Below are 22411 nucleotides of genomic sequence, written 5' to 3' on the forward strand. Positions count from 1 at the left end.
ATATTTATTTATGATTTCTCTTACTTTTTTAATTTTTTATGGTTATGGTTTTTGCTTGCTTTGAGGCTTTTGTTTTTATTTTTTCTTTTGGGTTTTAAAATTTTTTTACCTCGCAGAATTGACGTTGTTTTTTTTATTTTGCACCTTAGATGTGCTCACATGTTAAATTGTTACAGTTTAAAGCTAACGTATTTTTTAATTGATGCCTTTTGGTTGTATTTATTTAGTTGCATGTATTGGTTTTTTTTTTTTGTATTTTAAATTTCTATGGGCTTTAATGTGGTGAAAGTATTGTTTGGTTTGATTTTCCCTTTTTAGTTTAAGTTTTTTGTTTCCTCAACTTGCTTTCTTCAAATCTTGTGCTCTGAACTATACCTATCCTACGATAAGGGTGAACGTGGAGAAAAACATAAATTTAATCGTCGTCGCATGGATTGACTATGTGAAGGTGTTTCTTGTTTTTGTATTACTCATGTTCAGTTGTTCTTTGTGCTTTCCTTTATATTTTGCTTTTTTTTCTTTTTCATTTATTTTGTTTTAATGCTATTTTTTGTTTGGTTTAATATTTTATCTCTGCTATATTAATTTATTCACGTTGTTCATTTATCGATTCTATATATTGGTTTATAAGCTTTTGAGACATTATCTTGATTTGTTCAGGGCTTCTGTTGGGGTGTAAGGATTTGTTTGGTTATTATAGAAATGAGTGAGGCTATTTTTATCTTATTACTTTGATTGCCTTCTTTTCGTTTAAGCTGTTTTCTATTTTTTGAGAAATTTTGATAGGTTTTTGGTCTTTTCCTTTTAGAATCCTTCTAAAATTTTTTTTGTCATGAGTCTCCTTTTGTTTGTTCTTTCACACTTTCTAACTTTTTCTTCTCAGTTTTACTTTTCCTTTTTGTTTTGCAATGTTGTGGGTTTTTTTATTTTGATATTTGATTTTCTTTTAATAGTGAATTTTATATTAGTTTTCCTTTCATTATACTTATCTGCAAGTTGTTATCTTTTTTTCTATTAGTTTGTTTAATTTTTTTTGTCTTTCTATGTTCGATTTTTGAGGAATCCGCATATGATGTATATTTATTTATGATTTCTTTTACTTTTTTTAATTTTTTATGGTTGTGATTTTTGCTTACTTTGAGGCTTTCATTTGTTTTGGGGATTTTTAAATTTTTTTCCTCGCCAAATTGACGTCACGTTTTTGTTTTTGCAACTCCAACTTTCATTTTAACACATAAAGGAAAATTAATTTACTAGATAATTTTAATTTAAAATAATCTGTTATAATCATTTAGTTATCTGGTTTTATTTGAAGATTAGATTTTGGAGGGACATTTGAGAGTAATTGGAGCGCCATGTTAACAATTCAATTGGTTGACACATGGTGCTTCAGTTTTGAGCTAAGTGAGTTGGCCTTTGAGCTGAGTGAGAGTTGTCACCGTGAGGGGTTTCTTTTGTGGGTTTCGATCATAACTAGGTTTTGCTTTATTTTTTAAACCTTTTTTTCTTTTGTCTTTTCTCTTCAATATCCAAAACACTCATTTTCTTTAGTTTTTTTGCCTTTTTATTTTTCCTTTTTTATAGCCTCAAGAAGCTTTTCTCTGTGCTTTGTGCTTCTTTCTCTTTGTTGTTTTCTTTATTCTTTCTACTATTTTTTTCAGGTTTTCTCTCATTTTTTGTTTTTTGGTTTTTGCTTCTTGTTTTCTATTTGATGTTTTAAAAGCTTTAAAAATAGTGGGTGTTTTCCCTTTGAGATTGTTTTTGTCTTATCTTTTTTCTTGATCATTTTTCTTTTGGTTTGTTGGATGCTTTTGCTTTTAATTCGAATTTTTTTCTTCGTCGTTCAACCTGTTTGCATTCATAGTTTTGTTTAGCTATTTTTTGGTTATTTTAGTGTTTAGTTTTTCTTTGTGTTATGTTGGGTTTATTTTGACTGTTAAATTTTTAGTTTTTTTCCATCAACAATATATTTTTTTTAATGTCAAGTTTGTTTTTTGCCTTGCATTTTCATTTTATTAGAGTAATATGCACTTTCCTTTTCCTTGGCTAGATCAAGACAAGGAGGGGTTCGAGAGGGTGGGGATTTAGAGTTTTTTGCTCTATTGTTTTAGTTTTCCTTCCTTTTTACTCTCAATTCAATCAGTTTTCTTGCTTCTTCTGTTTTTTCTTGCCTTTCGTGTTACAGCTTTTTCAAGGTTGCAGGTGTGACTTCTGTTTTTCCTTTACTATTTTATTTTTTTCCTTTTTCATTCCTTTCTTTTTTCTTGGCTTTCAGTGTTGTAGGCTTTCCTCATTTTGATCCATTCTTTTCTTTTCGTTCGTGGTTTTTGTTTCTATCGTCTATATTTTTTTGCAAGTTATGGTCAATTCGCTTCACCTTTTGGTATTTGAAGGTTCATTTCTTATTTTTTTTTTGATCTGCCCTTTTATTGTTGAATTAGTTCTTTTCTTTAGATGTGTGGGTTTTCTGATGAATTTCACTGTATCTTTTTCCAAGTTGTGCTTTTTTATATATTGTTTCAAGTTTTTGTATTTGATTTTTTGTTGTTTTTATCTGTGAGTTTTTTTATTATATTTGGTTGTGCTCATTTTTTTTTGTTTCATGTGATGAACGCATCGCTCTCTTTTTCATAATTAGTTTGGGCATTCGCTTCTTTAATTCTTTATTGATTTCATTGTTTTTGTTGTTTTTATGTTCATTTGATTTGCTTTTTTTTTTACCTTCATGTTGTGGGTATTTTGAAGTTGTTTTTTTGTTATTGTTTTTGTTTGTTTCTTATTGTTCTTTGTTTGGGATTTGTTCTATTTGTTTTTTTTTTATTCTTAGACTGTTTTTAGTAAGGGGAATTTTGAAAGTACTGTATCAGATGCTTATTTTGTTATTGGTTGTTTGTTTTTATAAAGATCTCATGAATGTATGCCTGCTTTTTCTTATTATTTTCATCTTGGTTTGGGATTTGGTTTATCTCTTTTTTCATTTAATCTACTTTTTTCTTAGTTTTGCATTGGACAGAAGTTGTTCAATGTTTATGGAATGTTTATATTTACATTGTTTTCAGTGGTTTTTGTGGCTTTATATGTGTTGGATTAGTAAGCTCAATATGAATGAGTCCAAGAGAGGGGTGAATTCTTCTATCTTGAGCTGTGTTTTCAAGTCTTCTAACTTTCATAAATGCTGAAGAAGCTTATATTTATAGTTGCTGAAGCTTCAAAGGTAGTTGGAAGTGCATTTATTATGAAAATAACCATTTTTCTCTTCATTCAAGACTCTAACGGTCATATTGTATCGATACATATGTGAATGTAACAATACATTGCTTTTTATTTTTGAATTCCTACCGAAATGTATTGGTACATTTATGCATGTATCAATACATTTGAACTTGCTTGCAAGGGTCTTGAAGTTTTGCTTAAAATGTATCGATATATATATGTTTATGTATCAATACTTTTGAGATAGTAAGCATTTCTATTGAAAATGTATCGATACATTTGTGAGATGCATCGATACTTTTGAGTTAGTGAGTCATCTATCTCAATTATATCGATACATATTGAGTTTAACTTTTGAATTTTGACTCTGTTGAAGAATAAGTATCGATAGATTTTGAAATCTATCAATCTATCGATACTTTTCCAAATGTATCGATACATGAAGAACATGTATAGATAGATTTGGACCAGAATGCATTTTTTAGAGCCTTTTTCATTTTTTTTTTTTCAAACTCATTTGACACTGTTTGGAGATTTTAAAAACTTTGATAGTTCAAAACTTGGATGAATTTGGTCATTTCCTTTTGTCATTTCAAAACATAAAGATAATTCAAATACAAAAACTAACAATCTCAGTGTGTTAATGAGATCGATTGCAAATTTTATGGAATGAAAAGTTATGATTGTCATGTTTTTTTGCAGTGATTGCTCTCAATTGTCTTTCGTGATATGGAGCCTCACTCAATTTGGGATGCGATTACTGAGATATCTCATTTTTTTATAGATTTATGCTTAACTAAAATACCTATAGATCACATGGATGCTTTGGAAGGAAAAATATGTGAAACCATATGCAAACTAAAAAAGATCTTTCCTCTTGGTTTCTTTGACTCTATGAACCATTTGCCGATGCATTTACCTTACAAAGCAAAGGTTGGTGGACCCATCCAGTATCAATGGATGTATCCATTTGAGAGGTATTGTACTTGTTATTTGTTTTCAAATAGTTTATTAAAAGAGTTTTGGGTACTTATTAAGTTTTATGAATATTATGATGTTTAGGTTTTTACATGATTTGAAAAGAAAAGTGAAAAATCGAGCTTTTATTGAAGGATCTATATGCTAGGCTTATATGATCGAGGAAATCTCCTGGTTTTGCTCATTGCATTTTGAACTTACTGTGCAAACAAGATTAAATCGAGTGCCATGTAATGATGATAGGGAAGACGTGGACTCTCTTGGTCGTCTTTCGATTTTCACTCATCTTGGATGAGCTTTTGGTCCATTAGATAAATCTCGATTTTTAGATGAAGATGAGTTTTATGCTGCTAAGCTATATGTTTAGGGAATTATGAAGAGATGCTCCCATATATTAAGTAAGTACCATTTTACCATAAACCCAAATGATTGATTGTAAAAATGACCTTAATTTGTAAATTGCGAATATGATGATAGGATATTTTATGAAATAGTAAAAAAAGATGTTATGCATATATTAGAAAATGAATTGGAGAAAGTACCTGATGCAAGATTCGTGAAATAGTTTAAAGAATATGTAAGTTTATGTTAATTAGAAGTGAATTTTTAACAACAAATATGCATTACTTATGTAAGTTTATGTAAATTAAAAGTGTAATTTTAATAACAAATATGCATTACTTATGTAAATTAACCATTCTTGGTCTCGTATTACAGATTGGTAAGTTACAAAACGTAAAGATGAAATTGACCCACGTATACTTGAAATCTCTCATGGTCTAGGATGTATGATAAGATGTTACAAAGGATACTTTGTAAATGGTTTCAAGTTTCATACCTTAGACTATGGGCAAAATTGTAAGACAATGAATAGTGGGGTATGCATAAAAGGGAGTTTTTATAATCATTATGCGCATGATTTTTATGGTATCTTGGTGGATATAATCAAGTTGAAGTATTTTGGTATCGAAAACAGAGTTATGCTATTTAAGTGTTGTTGGCTTGACACTGAAAAAAGTATTAAGGTAGACCTTTTTTATGGTCTTATTGAAATTAAACACAACTCCATACTTGCTATTAATGAACCATTTTATTTTAACTGGACAAGTTCACCAAGTTTGTTATAGTAATTATCCATCAACCAAAAGAGATTGACATGATTGATGGGTAGCATTTAAAACAAAAGCTAGGAGTAAATTCCACCTTCCTAGTAATGGAGATAGAGAAAATGAAATTGATTTGAATGAAGAAGTATACCAAGAAGATGATGTATCTATTCCAATTAATGTTACTCCCTCAGAAGAACTTGATAACCCTACAATTTTAGCAAATGGTGATTATGAAGAGGTTAATCTCTTAATTAAGAATAAAGAAGATGGCATGCAAGGAGACGATGAAGCTGAGCAAGATGACATGGAAGGAAATAATGATGATGAAGAAGTTGAGGATGAAGACGAAGAAACTTTTAGTGATAATAGTGATAATAATGAAGAACATGAGTTTGCTTATTTTGAAAGTGATTGATGATGGTAGGCATATATGTTATTGGTTTTGTATCTTTTGTTATATAGTTGTTTAACTTAGTTATTAATATTGAAAGATCTTAAAGTGTTATAAAATTATTATAGTTTATATTTTCAATTGTTGCAATGAATACTTTATATTGACATCTTTTATTGTACACATCATTAGGAATTACTCTTGATTGTTTTAATTTGATGATTTTATAGTTTGTTTCAATTTTTTTTTAACATTTGTGTATGAATTTTAACAAAAAAAATTATAAGAACGATGGTTAAAGGGAAGCATTCAAGACCAAGACCTAGAGTTACAAATGCCTTTGGAATTATGTCGTTGCCTACAAATGCTAGTGTGTTTGTTAAAGCATCCACTCAACCATAAATGCAGCAGGTTAATGATGTGCCCTAAGAGCCAACTTCTTCGTTGGGTGCATCTGCAGAGTAAGTAGATAATGTGACATTTACTCACGATTCTCATGCATCCACATCCATTGATTTAGGTGCAAGTGGAGATGGTACATCTTCAAGGTCAAAGGGTAGGGGCCCTGGTGTAGGATTACAAACTCCTATAGATCCATCCGAAAGATTGCGTATAACTCTTATTGGAGAGAGGTATGTTATCTTGTATTATAATGAGATATTCATATTTGTTATATATTTTACTATGCAATAATTTTCTTTTATCTTGTACAAGTACTTTTTTTGAGCATTGGGTCACTGCTACAATAACAAAAATCATAAAAAATTACTTCCACGATCCATGGTCGACATGGAAGAAAGTACCTAATGACGTAAAAAAGTTAACTTAAAAAAAATTTCAAGTACTATGTTTGTTATTTAATTAAATTATAACTTTTTGTTTTCAATTAATTTGTATCAATTTTTTTAGTTACTTTATTATTTTGATGTAGGAAAAATTTGTTTGTCCTACAAATCAAGATGTTTTGGTTTGATGGATATGGGATAAAATTTGTTTCGATCGGTTAAGACACATTCTTTCAGAAAAGAGGAATAAAACAATGACAGAAGCCAAAACAAACAACATTAGGGATTACAAAGGCATGTCAAGCGAATGGATTACAAATGAAATCTGAGATGTCCTTATCGATATGGTATGGGGTATAGAAGAATGACAAAACAAATCGAGAAAAGTAAGGTAAATCGTTTAACACCAAAAGAAAGAAGCATTTCAAAGCACATTGGTGGTTCAATTCCATTCGTTGATTATGCAAAAAGAATTATATGAATTAATCTTACTAGGCATTTATATGTATGGTTTTCTTTCAAACTAAATTAATTTGTATATTTAGTAGTTTGACTTTGATTTTTTTCTTACATATTATTTATATATATGGATTATGATTGAGTATATATAGTTGTAAATAAATGTAGGCAATTGAGATGGAACAAGATGTTAGTTTTGGAAGTGTTTAACTGCACCCATAAACGTTTAGCGAGTCATGGTGATTTTATAGACAACAAGTCTAAATCTACTAGTATATGTACAAAATTGATTGATTTTTACTTCAAAGTTGATGATATAATTGAATAGTAATCTTTTTTTTTTTTGTTAAGAAATGTATAATTCTGTATTATCGCAGAAGTATGGTGAAGATTCATCCTCTCAGCCAAAATTCGATCTGCATGCTTGGACTGAAGTAATTAGAGGGATGGAGACTACACGCACTCACGAGTATGAGTTTGGTACTCGGGTGCCTGTTACAGCTCTACTTAGTGGAACACAAAACAATGCAGCAACATCTGAGTCAAGGTGTGGCCTATCAACTCAAATACTACCAATCCTGCAATTGAATTGGAAGAAAAAGTGAAAATCTATAAAAAAAACTTGGGTAAGATACGTGAAAAAATTAAGAACACAATGGCAGAAAACATGAGTGAATTTATGACATGTATGGAAGCAATGATTATGAATAATGCACTTTCGAAACAAGGAAATACAGGTACTTCAAGTTCAAATTTTGACAAATAAGAATACAACATTTCATGATATGATGTCTCCTTTTCGTTGTTAGACTTGGATACTTTTTTAGTATGGGCATATAGCACATTTAGATTTATATTTATATTTGTTTGATATTTTTAGATTTTGTGCGTTTATGACGATGTTTAATTGTATGAACTTGATTTTGAATTTTAGTTTTTAATGCATGTTTCTTTTATAGATTTTGAATGTCAATTGACGATGTCAGTTGATAATTTATTATCGAAATTTTAATTGATAATTTTTGTTGGAAAGGCATTATCAACAGAACATTTTGTCAAAAGTTAGTAAAGGTATTTCCGTTGGAAATACATCACCAGCGAAAAATTCGTCGACACTTTCCAAAGTTTCTAATGGAAAATTTTGTTGGAAATTTCTTACAAAATTCCATTGAAAATGTTTTTCCAACAAAAAATTTCATTGAAAAGTTTTGATGGAATTTTCCGTCAATGATGTATTTCCAACAAAAAATTATGTTGAAATTTTTTACGAAATTTTGTTGGAAAGTTCTAATTGAATTTATCATCAATGAGTATTTCCAACGGAAAATTCCGTTGGCAATTTGTGACAGAAATCCATGGGAAATGCTTTTCAAACGGAATTGCTCTAGGACAGTCAACGGATTATGTATTTTTTTTCAACAGATTTCCAACAAAAAGTATTTCTGACCATAGTTTTACTGACGGAATTTTCATCGAATTTTTCCGCTAGAAATCCGTCAAAAAAATCTATTTCCAACGAAATTTTACTTTTTTCCAACAAAAAATTTCATTAGAATAATCTTGTTTTTTAGTAGTGATAGTCGTATTCTTTGGTAAAAAATGAAAATTAAAATTTTGTGACTTATATTTATATAGAAAGAAATAATTTTGAATATTTTATAAAGAAATGAATACGGTTAATTTAGTTAGAAAATCAAATTAATTAAACACATTAATTAAAGGACACATGGCATTTATCCAGGCTATTCACATAGGACAATTGCCTTTTTTCGGTGACAGACTTTGTCATTTATATATCTATGTTAGATTTAAATAAGAATAATCTAAGTAAATAGTATTGTAACTTATTTATATAAAAGGTAAGAGTATTGAATAATTACAAAGGAATAAATATAATTAATTTAGTCAAATAAATTACTTTTAAATAAAAAAGTATAAAATCAAATTAAACACATTAATTAGAAGGAACGTAGACAATCACATACACAATTGTTTATTTTTGACATAATACCTAAAACAGTCTTTAAATTATTTAGAAAATTTTAAATAAATTTTTATTTTTTTATTACATTTAATCAAACCCTTATATTTTTAGTTTAAGTTAAATAAACCCTTATGACTTATGATTAGTCAAGTGTTGTTAGTCAAAATGTTCCTCATCATTCGATGTCACATGGTAATGACATGTCATAATGAATGATAATATGGTATGTTACGTTTTTCACCCTCCACTTCATTTTTACATAGTATAAAATAACAAGTAATATTTTAATTAATAACAATTAGGCAAACTCAAAACAAAAATACATGGACTTGTTCGAACCCATTATACCTTTATTTTTTTGTCAAAAATTTTTTATTTTATATTATTTATATGGGATTGATTTTTATCCTTTATTGGTGAAGTGGTAACCTTGTTACAACTGACAAAATAGAATGTTCTTAATTTATTTATGTTGTAATTCCCACTTGCAATATGGCTACAAGAGAAATGAAGAAGCAAACTCCAAAGATATCTGGTAAAAGCAATTAATTAAAGCTGGGAGGTAATTCTATAATTGCCTTCCAATTTCCAACCAAGGGAGCAACAAACTTTCCTTTCTCTTTCTTCGCTTCTAAAACCAATTTTCACATATCTGGCCTAGCTATCAAACAAAGCTTAAACTGCTGAAAACATTAAAGCCGCAACAGAAGCAATGAACCAAAAGGCAGCAGTATGAGTAATCCTGACGGCTCCATTGCTTGAAGATTTGCTTGAATCACTTGGACTGCCAGGTGAAGAACCTATATATTTGCAAATCGTAATCATCATAATCATTAGTCTTAAACATTTCAAGCTCTATTTCTAACAAGGGCTTATGTTTAACCTTAATTTCGGTCCAGCATTCGATATTTTTTTTTAGTGGTTTTGATTATTCAGGTATAGAAATATGAATGAGCATTCAGAGAAATTATTTAATTTAAAAGTGAAAATAAAAACTTACCTGAATTTGAAGGGGGGGATGGATTTGTTGTCGAGGCACTGGGTGCGGTTGCTTTAAGTAAAAAGAAGAAGAAAACAATAATCAGATAAATAAATAGATAGATAAAATTATCATGTATAAATAAAAAATGATTAGGCGAAACGACAATGGAAATAATTTTCTTTTTAAAAAAAAAAAATCCAAAGAATAGATATTGAGATAAAGATCTATTTGTAGTCAATATCATGTAGAGAATGTGAAATGAAAGGAAAAAATCATCCTATTCTCCATGTATGGTAGAATTTATTATTTTATAAACAAATTTATATCATTTTCGTCATGTTATTGCTGAATGAATTACAAACAAAAAAAAATTATTAAAACCTCCAACACCTATATATATGATACTATAAATCTGAGAATTCGAGATGTTTTGCTGATAAATTAGGCCTTGAGACTGAATGGCCCAGACTTCTGTAATGCTTCTTTGTTAGTTAGATTTTCCCATTAACCAAAAAAAAAAGAAAACAACTCTTGTATGCAAACTCTATGATTATTATTTTCTATACAACCTAACATAAAACTTGTTTCCACCCTCTTCCATTTAGGGTTTACGTCACAATTCTCTTTCCTCTCCTTTTCAGCCTCACCCATGGCTGCCGTTTCCATTGATTAGCTTGACAGTCCAATTAGCATATTAGCAAGAGAAACAAATAAATGTTACCTTTCTTGCAAACAGATACATCAACATCAATGCCACAAGCCTTGGGGAGTTTCATTGCTTCATCCAGGGTGAGGTTGAAACCCTTCAAGATTTCCGGATTATTGAAGACCTTGCAGAGGCACTGGCTGTCGTGCGTGAAAACGTCCGTCAATGGCGAGCAGCATGTGGCAGGAGGTGAAGGAGAATGCATGAAGGGCTGGCAAGGAATTAGCTTTTGCAAGCATGGCGCTGCATCGGCATCGGCAGCTGCTGCAACCCTCGTCTGAGGTCCCTGTGGTGAAATGCCCGTAAGCCCTTTAGCCAAACTGTCCAGACCTCTTGTCAGATCTTGAGTATCATTTGAGAAACCCTGGAGAGCCCATGAAAGGAAGAAGAACAAAATAATAGAAAAGAACTTGGAGGAATCCATGGTTTTGATTCCAATGAGAAATTGAACCCCAGTCAAATAAAGAGAGAAACGAAACAAAACAAAGAAGAAGGAGGTCCCCTCTATTTCTCTCTAGTTGTTTAATTCTAAGGAGAAAGATGATATATAAATTCATTGGAATTGCTATTTATAGAGAGTTGTTAGATTGGAAGTTTGATTTGCTCCTATTATCTCTGCATCCAAGAAGGCCGTTTTCCAAGTGGTTAGGGATCTTAATTTTCTCTAGAAGGCCTATACTTTGAAAACGAAAAATATCTCCACTTTTACACCCATCCTTCTTCAAATTCGTTCAAAGCAATCAATTTTGGAATGAATTTAGGCTTTGTTCGGTTAAATTCAAAAAGAATCTTTTCCTTGTTTGTTTGGAAGGTAGAAAATTTTCACAAATATGAAATGTTTTACGGAGATGGTATATTTAACATTGAAAAAAAATATATTTTGAACATATCGCATAATTTATGAATATTAATATTTTTATAACGTTATGATAGAATTATTGAAAACAGGTCATTATGGAAAATACTTTTGTTACAGAATGATCTAAACAATTAAAATTAACTTTTAGCAATTTATCCAAACCAAAAATTTATTTAAATTTTTCAGTACAACATTTTACTGCTTTCGTTTTTAACTCTTTTTTTTTTTTTTTCTTTTGAACAAGTTCATGGGTTGTTGTGGGCTGCGTAGCCGTAGGAATACTGAAGAAAATGGAATCACACTGAATATATGGGAAAGGATAGATAGCTGGCAAAATGATTTAGCAGACCTTCTCAAAAGCAGTTACAGATATTTTTGTGGAAAGGGGGACTTTATCCAAGAATTTTTCTTTCGTGCCGTATATTCCTTTTGATCTGTTTTGCATACTTTGGGTGGCCTTTGCAACTTTGAAAAAAAATTTAAAAAAATAGAGTTGACTTTGAAATATTTAGTCTTCATTTGATCTTTAATGTATCAACTACTGAGTCAAATACTTCAACTTATAAAGATTTACCTTTTAATTTCACACTTTCAACAAATTTTGTTAAATTACTATTTCAAGAACTGTTAATTTTTTATCAAATTCATGAAAAGATAATATTAAAATTACAATATTCTTTCCACAAAGATATTTAATCTGTAAATATCCATCCAACCCGATATCGATTCAATCAGAATTCAAAATGAAATCAACTTGGTGCACTGAAAACCATCTAAAATTTGAATTAAATTTAAGATATATATATATATATAGTATAATTTTATTAATAAAAAATTTCAATTAATTAAAAAGAATATATGTAACATTATGATAAAAGTTACCTAAGGTATACTTGATTTGAATTAAATTTAAATAATTATGAACAGGACTTAGAGTGATTTGAAATTCGAAACCTCTCAAACTCAAAAACAGTCTAAAGTGGAAGTATCCGAACTCTAAGAATAACTAGCTTGAAAATGACCCTAACCCAATCCGATTTACACAAATGGCATACATTTAGATTTGATCTTGTCTTGCAACTTAAATTTCAATGCTAAGCTAAGGAACTTATGAAAATAAATAAATATATAATTCAAATACTAATTTTTTAGAAGAAGAAAACAATAGTAATTATATTTAAGAGGATGAAAGTTATAACATGAATTTAAATAACTCATATGAAGATTTTAATCTCCATCCTCAAATAAAATTTACCAAAATTTCAGAGATCAAATCAATCGGATGAGAATATAAACGCGTGAATTGTGCCTTAACTTGGGAGAAGTCAAGAGAGCAGAAATGACGATCGTTGTGGCATACTGGTATGGTCATGGCTCATGGCCATAACATATTCGATGGTTTTTAAACAAAAAATTAAGGTAAAAAGCACAAGATATTGGCGCGGCTCAATCAAACCATAAAGTCGAGTTAGTTCATTGACATTACGGTGAGGTTGAACCGTGTCAATACCTAGTGTAGGTAGGTGCCTAACCATGAATAGATGGGATATGATTTCTTGCTAATTTATAGCCTCTAACATTTCTTGTGTTGGTTGTCAGGAACAAGGGGTTAGCTATGGTCGATCCAAAGGACAGGGGGAACCCTCCAACAGATTCATACTTGTACTCGTCTCTCCAGGACCAGAACTGCCGGCCAGCTCTATGTCTTTGGCCGGCTGCTTGAAGACAAATTACCCACTTTGTCACTCCTGACTCCCTTGAAAAAAAACCAAAACCCAAGCCAACAAGAAATGAAACTTGCATAGCTGTTCATTTTTCAATTTTATGGAGTAATTTAAGGTATGATTGGATCTATGGTAATTACCTTGAAAGGAAGAAATAAAAACTAGATAGAAATTCACTACAATATATATATATATTATTATAATTAAAAGAGAAGGGATTCGAATCTTACTTTTTAAGTATGGAGATTATGCATCAATCAATGAGACAAATGTTCAAGTGTTATATATATATTCGTAGATCATAAATGTAAAAAGAAGAAAAAAAAAATAAAAAATTAAAGTAATAAATATAAAATATAAATGATTTGAAAGTGTACAAATTCACATTTGAAATTTTATTTAAAAAAAATAAATTTTAGAGGACTATGAAATAGAGTTTCTTCTTTTTTAAAATAGCTACTTAACCATGGAGGATAGGGTAGACTATGAAATAGAGTTTATTCAGAGAAAGGAACAAAATCCGATTCTCAAATGTCGGGACGCAAAGCCCCAGTTTGAAAGGGAACCTAAAGAGTCCCTTATAGAAACGGGCACTCTTTATAACTTTTTTATCTTTACAATTACCGATATTGACTATTTGGATCTACGTGGAATCCAAAAAGGTTCTGTATTACATTATTCTTTTGAGATAGAAAATACGAGGATTCTCTACCACTTCAGCTCGTAGTGAAAGATGCAGGGATTCTCCACTACTTTCTCCTTTGAAGCACAAAATGCAAAGATTTTCTGCCAGTTTAGGCGAAAACTGTAGCGATTCTCTGCCAAAGGTAATTTCGTGTTAATTTCCTTTCATAATATGCACTTCAAACCCATTGTAGGTCCCAAGGTGTTATCATAGTTGGAAAATGGAATCCTGCAAAGACAGGCTAGCATAATGTGGACCCTAGCTTAAGCCCCAGGTTAATGGGCTTACATGATGTACAGAGATATGTAATTCAAAATTTATAATAACCCTAATCAAGATTTTTAAAAGTGAAATTTCAAGTCAAATGATTTCTTAATGGAATTGCCATTTTAAGCGACACGGGTGTCACCTTTAGCCTTTCCGACTTAAAAAACTTTAACTAGATCTGGAGTTTATTCCACTTACGACAAGAATTAGAGTTATCACTCAATTTTTATTTCAGAATCTAGAATTATTTACAAAAGTTCACTACAAAAAGGCCGAACTTTATCGACAAAAAATTTTCTTTCGGTAAATTCCGATCGTAATTATCAATAAAATATCGATAGAATTGTCCTTAATAGTGTTATCGTCAGAATTTACGGACAGAAAATTTTTCGTCGGCAATACAATGACGCGAAATGACTGAAAGATGTGCCAAGATTGCCAACTAAGATATTTCGTCGGTAATTATCATACCGACAGAATTTACCAATCAAATTTGCTAATAGACCATTTAGTCAACATAGGAATTAAATTGTCGATGGATTTACTAATGAAATTTTCATCGAAAATGCCTTTGAACCTTAGCGAGTGAATTGCCCACAAAAATTCCACCGACATTTAAACAAAGATTTAATGACGAAATTTTCTATCGGTAATTTCATTGGTAAACTAAATTAAAATCCCCAAGCGAGTTTTTTCCCCCATTTCTCCCTTATCTCTTTTCCTTCTTTTCCCCAAACTCTCTAACCCTTTGCCTATCTCCCGCTTGCCGCCCTACCCAACACCACCTTCAGCCAACAGCTCTTCACCGGACCAACGCCAACGAAGGGGTCAATCCATCCACCGATTGATTTCTCCTCGAGAAAGCCCATTCCTCTCTTCTCTCTCTTTTCCCCCAACTCTCTAACGCTCTACCTCTCTCTCACCTGCCGCTCCACCCTAACGCCAACTCCTCATCAAATTGACGCCAACGAAGGGTCAGCCTATCCACCAGTTAATTTCTCCATAGATAAATGCCATCTATTTTAATTTTGAGTGATTCATAAAAAATAGAAAATTATTTCTTATTTTAAAGTGAATTCTTAAAATTAAGGATAGAATTTTAATTTTGAGTAATTCATAAAAAATAAGAAATTGTTCAACACTATAAAGAAATTACTAAAATTAAGGATAGCATTTTAATTTGAAAAATTCATAGGAAATATACTTTAAAAGAAATTCTTAAAATTATGTGATGGCATTGAACTTTCCTTAAAATTTTAGTTTGACTAGAAGTTTTCAAAATTTGTTAAGTCACCATTAGATAACTTGAACAAGATACAATTTAGAAAACAAATCGATGTTCTAAATGTTAGAAATTAAAATGTTGTCTTGGATACATTTTAGGAAGCCTACCAAAAATTAAGAGGCTTTCAAAATTAAAAGAAGTTTTAATTATGGAAAGTTTTATTTCAATGGATTTCTATTTAAGCAAAAGGAGTAAAAAGTTTATTTTAAATTTTTTGAAAATGAGAATTTCTTAAATACTAAATTAAAATAAAACAATACCAAATAAGTTGAGTCAAGCGCTTTAAGTAAATTAATTAATACTTTTCTCAAACAATACACAAGATCACCAAGTGATATTGAGCTTGCATGAGAATGATTATGGACTTAGACCTTAGAAAATTAGGTCATGGATGGTTAAATTTATTTCTCATGGCATTTATATTGAAATAAGGTTTACGCACCTTGCCTTACTTTCATTTTGTCTGGGATTGTAAAATTCTTTTCTCATCTAACTCACCCCGAATGTAACTCAAAGTTTCTTGATTATAAAATGTAATTAGTTACATCAAAGTGTAAAACTAAGTTTAGATAAGAAAATTTCTGTAACTTGAAGATGGAGATCCAAAGGTGCCATGGACATTCAAGGAGATTACAAGCAAAGCTTGAAGACGGTGTTTGTAAATTCCCTTAAGAATTTGATCAACTAATTTTCTTAATGGCTAGAGAAAATTAAAATTAGTAAAATTCATAATCATCCTAGTAGTTGGCATGTGATAGATTTATTTTTCAATATATATATATATGATATATGTGAATTGCAATAAATGCTATGCATGTCAATAATGTCAAATCAATGAGATATTAATTAATGAGTTAATAAATAAAATTTCTCATTAATATATTGAATCAAAAAGTTACCTTCCACAATATAACAAGATAACCAAGCTACTCTTTTAATTGGAGGCTTATTAAGTCACTCATTAACCTTGAAAAGATAGTAATTTGTGATAGGTTATGCTTTACCCTTGAAAAGGCAATAATAGTAAAGGTTATGACTAAACCTATTTAAAAAAAATAGTGATTTAGTGGATTCAAACTCTTTATGATATCAAACGAGAAGATGTAGGCATTGTCAAGGCCGAACCTCTATAAAAATCATGGCTAAATGTCTTTTCTCTCTTCCCTTCACTTGTTAACTGTTGTGTTCATTTTTGTCGGCCTTTATTCTTTGGATTTGTGTTTAAAGTTGTTTGCTTCATCTGCTTGTAAGGGAAAGGTGATAGGGTTTGCTTAAAAATCCAATTCACCCTCCTTCTTGAGTATATGTCACAAGCTTCTTTAACTAACAATCATAATTAATCATTTTATATGACATACTCCAACATGGTAATCTTACATGTCTATATGATATTACATTGTGATGATAACCCTAATCCTAGCATTTTGTTATGCATACTAGTGCATCTACATGATAAATGATCATATGGATAGGTTGTGTCCTATGTTGCCATAATGTGGATTGAGTGTTACCAAGATGAATTCTCTTGGACCTAGGTTCAAGAATTTAGGTTGATGTGAGCTGTGGGCTAAAGTTGGATTGACGTAGGCCAAATTTTTTATTGGTATGAGCAGAGTTTGGATTTTTTGAACTTGTTTGGACTCTTCTAGACTTTTTCGAATGGGGCTTGGTTTTCCCTCTAAGACCAGAGTGGACTTGTGTCCAGAACAAGACTCTTGGGATATTGAACAAGACTCTTGGTATATTGTCGTTGATCTTAAAGGATCTTAGGGCTTTAAGTGGAAAGGAGAGCATAGGGGGAAAGGGAAGAGAATTACTTGGGGTGTGAAAAAAATGAGAAGTGGAGAGGGTTTATATGGTGGATATAGGGTAGAATGGATGGGGGAGATTTATTATGGAGAACAACTAAGATTTATGATTTATTTTAGATATTTATTCCTTAAAAAATCATTTAAGAGATATCATCATCATTTTAGGAGGATAAGTGTCAAAAATTAAAAATAAATAAAGAAATTTGGCCAAAAATAAGCATTTAAGAGATATCATCATCATTTTAGGAGGATAAGTGTCAAAAATTAAAAATAAATAAAGAAATTTGGCCAAAAATAAGGAAGATCATTCAATATCCCCTTTCCAACTTCTTGGGCCCAATTTCAGATGACCATAACTTTATGGTTTGATGTCCAAATTGAGTTATTTTTGTGCTGAAAAGCTTAGAAAGTCCCACTTCAAATGAAATTGGTTTCACTAAGAAGATATGCAAAAAATATTCGAACTATATCAAATTTCAATATATGCTTCATATTTCACTATATATTGTTGAATACTTATCATATTTGAGCTTATAATATATCAACATAAAGATATTTGAGTACTCTTTCCAACCATATAAAGCTTGCGTAATAATTTTTTATATTTGAAAACTTATGAAGTTTAGAATCAGATAATATTATATGATTGAATTACAAATTCTCTAAAATATTTTTGAAGGTAACTTTAATGCTTCAATTTACCTAAAAGATTAAAAGGTACAAGCATGATTTTGAGTTTTTAAAATTATTTCATTAACCTCCAAAATTATTTGCAACCTTTAAGTATTGGGATGTAAAATTTGGTATTTACAACATGTTCCATGTTTCTTTATTTATTGTATCTTAAACTATTAGGCATTTAGCCTTCTTTATCCATGTACATAAAATGCTCAAAGGTTGTCTATGTGGCTTTTTCCCCCTTCATTACTTTTCAGTCCATTATTTTCTATAAGTTGTGAAAGTTATACCAGTAAATGGCGATTATAAATATATCAAAAAGTTAATTGATTGAAAACTAATAAAGAAAAGCCGAATTCTTATTTTCTATTCATAAAAAAAAAAAGGAAAGTACTTAATTAAATAGTTGTAGGCTTTTATAAATACAATTTTTTCTCCAAGAATTAAAAATTTTATACCACTAACAGTCAATTTTTTTTTATATCACCTTGTATAAATTTTCTTGTAGTTCTTTTATCTTACTTCTGTTATAATAATTTAACTTCTTCAATCAATTCTTTTTTACTTCTGTTAGTGCATTTGTTTTAATACATTTGTCTTTGTTTGACTTTCATGAATATTACGATTTTTTTTTTTTTTGGTTTTTATATTATAAGTTCAAGAATGTTTTATAATATTGATATACAATACTTTCTATTGTCAAAATTTTAAAAAAAATTGAGAAATCAATTTTTAAAAAATAAGAATATTAAATGTTAAAATAATTTTTAAAAAAGGATTTCTTTCCATAACATCTCAAAAAAGAAAAAGAAACAAAAAATGAGATGAAATGAGTAATTTAAATGTTTATTGTAAGTGTGTATGTATCTATATATATATGAATAATATTTCATTCAAAATGTGAAGAAAGTATTTGTTTTTTCCATAATTTGAATGAAAGATAAATTTGATATAAACGATTGTGAAAAGATCAAACTATGAGCACATGAATGAACAAAAAGTACACTTGTGTATTAATACTTGCCTATCATCCATCCAACAAGGGAGAAAAACAGCTGAAAGGAATTAACAAGTGTTTTGTCTTAGTTGCACAAGAGAACAAAGCCACAGCACCTCTCCGGTAACATCAAGGCCAAATAACGAGAAGCCCAAGGGAGAAAAGAGTGCGGGCTAGCTCAAGTTTACATTAGTGTTACCGTCTATTTCTTCGTTGTTTTTCCTTTGTCTACAATCTTCATTACACATCTCCAGCTCACTTTTAACCCTCACCCTTTTGTCTACAGTCATAGTCTTACTCTCATTGCCAGCTCTTAAAGCCTCAGGCACCCTTAACTTAGTAACTTAGGCCAAGGCCAAAACAAGTGCTTGCTAATCGTTGATTCAATGGGGAAGCCAGGGCTGAATGCCGTGAATAGAAGCCTTGAGAGTCTTTTAGACATGGACAAATCAGTAGCAGCTGCCGGCAAGAACAACAGGGTGCCACCTGTGCCGGTCCGGAAGACGATTCCAGGCCACGGCCTTGAGTTCAGTAACCTCTCTTACAGTGTCATGAAGAAACAAAAGAAAGATGGAGTATGGATCAAGAAAGAGGCCTATCTTCTCAATGATATATCGGGGCAGGCTATGAGGGGCGAGATCATGGCCATCATGGGGCCTAGTGGTGCTGGGAAATCCACGTTTCTTGATGCCTTGGCAGGTCGGATTGCACAAGGAAGTCTTGAAGGTTCTGTTAGAATCGATGGAAAGCCGGTCAGTCATTGTTTATCATCTTAATCAAATTTGAACGCATCTCTTTTCTCAGTACTGTATTACTTGTTCAGGTGACTGCAAGCTACATGAAGATGATTTCATCATATGTATTGCAAGACGACCAGCTGTTTCCCATGTTGACGGTTCACGAAACCTTCATGTTTGCAGCAGAAGTGAGGCTCCCTCCCTCCATCTCCAGGGCGGAGAAGAAAAAGCGAGTGACTGAGCTGCTTGATCAGCTAGGCCTAGAGGTAAGACAAAAGTATCTTCTGCATGCCTTTATTTGATTACAAACACAAATACTAAAACACTTTATAACACATGCAGAGCGCAGCACATACGTACATCGGTGATGAGGGAAGGAGAGGGGTGTCCGGAGGAGAGCGGCGGAGGGTGTCTATTGGCATCGATATTATTCATAAGCCATCTCTGCTGTTCCTCGATGAACCAACATCAGGTCTTGACTCCACAAGTGCTTACAGCGTTGTGGAAAAGGTGAAGGAAATCGCTCGAGGAGGCAGCATCGTCCTCATGACCATCCACCAACCTTCCTACAGAATTCAATTGCTCTTAGACCGCATAACCGTTTTAGCAAGGTACAAAGTAATTCCTTATCATACAAAGTCTTGGCCAAGAACACACAAAAATGTTTAGAACGCATGGTCATATTTCATCTAATACGTTTGAGCACCCAGTCTATCAGATGCCATGGCTCATGATTAATTGAAGTTGATCTTTAGTACTGATAAAGCTATATATATCAAAATGTTACAGGGGTAGACTTGTGTACATGGGAAGCCTAGCCTCTCTCCCTGCTCACCTTTCTGGATTCGGCAGACCAGTTCCTGATGGTGAGAACAGTCTTGAATATCTTCTAGATGTTATCAAGGAGTACGATGAATCAACCGTGGGACTTGACCCTATTGTGCTGTACCAACGTGATGGTATCAAACCTGACCAAGCTGCCAGGACTCCAGTTCCAAAAACACCAAGGACTCCCTACATGAAAACGCCTGGATCCAGGCACGCTATTAGCCTTCATAGCCATGCTTTCTCTATTGGCCACGGAACATCTCGATCAGAGTCTGGCCAATTTGATTACGCTGATGATGATGAAGAAGATGAGGATGAACAAGACTACTCTCTGGAACGCAAAGCTGCCCAGAGGTCCCAGACACCAATGAGTATGCAGAGTGGTGTCTATAATCCACGATTGGCATCTCATTTCTACAAAGATTTCTCGGTGTGGGTCTACCGTGGTGTCACTGGAACTCCTCGTCGTGCACCATCGTGGACTCCAGCCAGAACTCCCGGACAAACACCTGCTAAAACGCCAAGTTCTGGAGCAAGAAGTTATGTTTCAGGCCGATATCCAACGCCTCAACAACCACCTTCTCGCCACAAAGCCCCGGTAGTTTTAAGCCCATCTCTAGACCTGTACGCTCTTTCTTTTGAAGAGTTCGATATGGAAGAAGAAGTGCTAGATGAACCAGAGCATGGACCCAAGTTTGCAAATCCATGGCTCCGAGAGATTGCAGTTCTGTCATGGCGCACAGCTCTTAATGTGGTTCGAACGCCAGAACTCTTCCTTTCACGTGAGATAGTGTTGGCAGTCATGGCAATCATTCTATCCTCACTCTTCAGGAACTTGAGTCACTATGATTTCCAAACAGTGAACCGGCTTCTCAATTTCTACATCTTTGCAATTTGCTTAGTGTTCTTCTCCTCTAACGATGCTGTCCCAACGTTCATTCAAGAAAGATTCATCTTCATTCGGGAGACCTCCCACAATGCCTACCGGGCTTCATCTTATGTCATCTCCTCCCTCATAGTCTATCTCCCATTTTTTGCTATTCAAGGTTTCACATTTGCTGCAATCACCAAATATTGGCTTGACCTGAAAAGCAGCCTCTTAAACTTCTGGCTGATCCTTTATGCATCTCTGATAACAACCAATGCTTATGTGATGCTTGTCAGTGCACTTGTCCCCAGTTATATCACAGGTTATGCTGTTGTAATTGCTACAACAGCACTTTTCTTCCTGACTTGTGGCTTTTTCCTCAAAGGAAGTAAGATACCCATTGGCTGGAGGTGGCTCCACTACATTTCAGCAATCAAATATCCATTCGAGGCATTGTTAGTGAATGAGTTCAAAGACAAGGATATCTGCTATTCGGGGAACCCATCGGATCTTTCACCAGGACCTCTGGGGGAGTTAAAGCTCAGTGATCTGCATGAAAGCAACCTGGGTCTTAAAAACTGCATAATGATTGGAGAAGATGTTCTATCCTCAATGGGCATTAAATTGGAGAACCTTTGGTATGACATTCTTATCTTGCTAGCTTGGGGAGTTCTCTACCGGCTCTTCTTCTACCTGGTTCTCAGATTTTATTCCAAGAATGAGAGAAAATGACCGAACTCTTGGATTGTATCTCTAGGATTTCCATGTTTGTCACTTAAATTCTCTCTTCATTGCTAATACATGAACACGCTGTTAAAAGCACCAGCAAAACCACATATTTTCCTCCCATTTATTTGGAGTCATAAAATTTAAGGAAATAGAAAATAAATGAACCGCAGGTTGTGGCAGCATCAGATAATCCATTGACGAAATTGCTAGAATTGGTCAACTTATAAGCACGTGACAAGCAAAAGTATATGAAACACTATCAAATTTACATTCAAATCTCCCCATATATATATATATATATATATATATATATATATATTATTTTTGTCTTAACTT

The 22411-nt window shown here is 32.1% G+C and overlaps 2 protein-coding genes across 2 annotated transcripts; one reads left to right on the forward strand and one right to left on the reverse strand.

Annotated features, from left to right (window-relative positions):
* On the reverse strand, positions 9449–11121 carry LOC18604381 (non-specific lipid-transfer protein-like protein At2g13820). Its single transcript, XM_007036822.2, has 3 exons — positions 10623–11121; positions 9920–9970; positions 9449–9719 (listed from the first exon to the last, which is right to left on the reverse strand). Exons 1-3 carry the CDS (start codon positions 11029–11031, stop codon positions 9595–9597), a joined length of 585 nt encoding a protein of 194 aa, XP_007036884.1. The 5' UTR covers positions 11032–11121; the 3' UTR covers positions 9449–9594.
* On the forward strand, positions 19300–22078 carry LOC18604383 (ABC transporter G family member 17). The gene is made up of 4 exons (XM_007036824.2): positions 19300–19665; positions 19737–19916; positions 19993–20261; positions 20440–22078. The coding sequence occupies exons 1-4, from the start codon at positions 19300–19302 to the stop codon at positions 22076–22078; spliced, it is 2454 nt and encodes an 817-aa protein (XP_007036886.2).

This window comes from Theobroma cacao, chromosome 3, assembly GCF_000208745.1.
Source record: "Theobroma cacao cultivar B97-61/B2 chromosome 3, Criollo_cocoa_genome_V2, whole genome shotgun sequence".
Taxonomy (NCBI): Eukaryota; Viridiplantae; Streptophyta; class Magnoliopsida; order Malvales; family Malvaceae; genus Theobroma; species Theobroma cacao.

Coding starts and splice junctions, on each gene's coding strand:
- LOC18604381 (XM_007036822.2), bottom strand. CDS start 11,031: ATGGATTCCTCCAAGTTCTTTTCTATTATTTTGTTCTTCTTCCTTTCA. Junction 9,971..10,622: donor TGTATCTGTTTGCAAGAAAG/GTAACATTTATT, acceptor TTTTACTTAAAG/CAACCGCACCCAGTGCCTCG. Junction 9,720..9,919: donor ATCCCCCCCTTCAAATTCAG/GTAAGTTTTTAT, acceptor GCAAATATATAG/GTTCTTCACCTGGCAGTCCA.
- LOC18604383 (XM_007036824.2), top strand. CDS start 19,300: ATGGGGAAGCCAGGGCTGAATGCCGTGAATAGAAGCCTTGAGAGTCTT. Junction 19,666..19,736: donor TTAGAATCGATGGAAAGCCG/GTCAGTCATTGT, acceptor TTACTTGTTCAG/GTGACTGCAAGCTACATGAA. Junction 19,917..19,992: donor TTGATCAGCTAGGCCTAGAG/GTAAGACAAAAG, acceptor TAACACATGCAG/AGCGCAGCACATACGTACAT.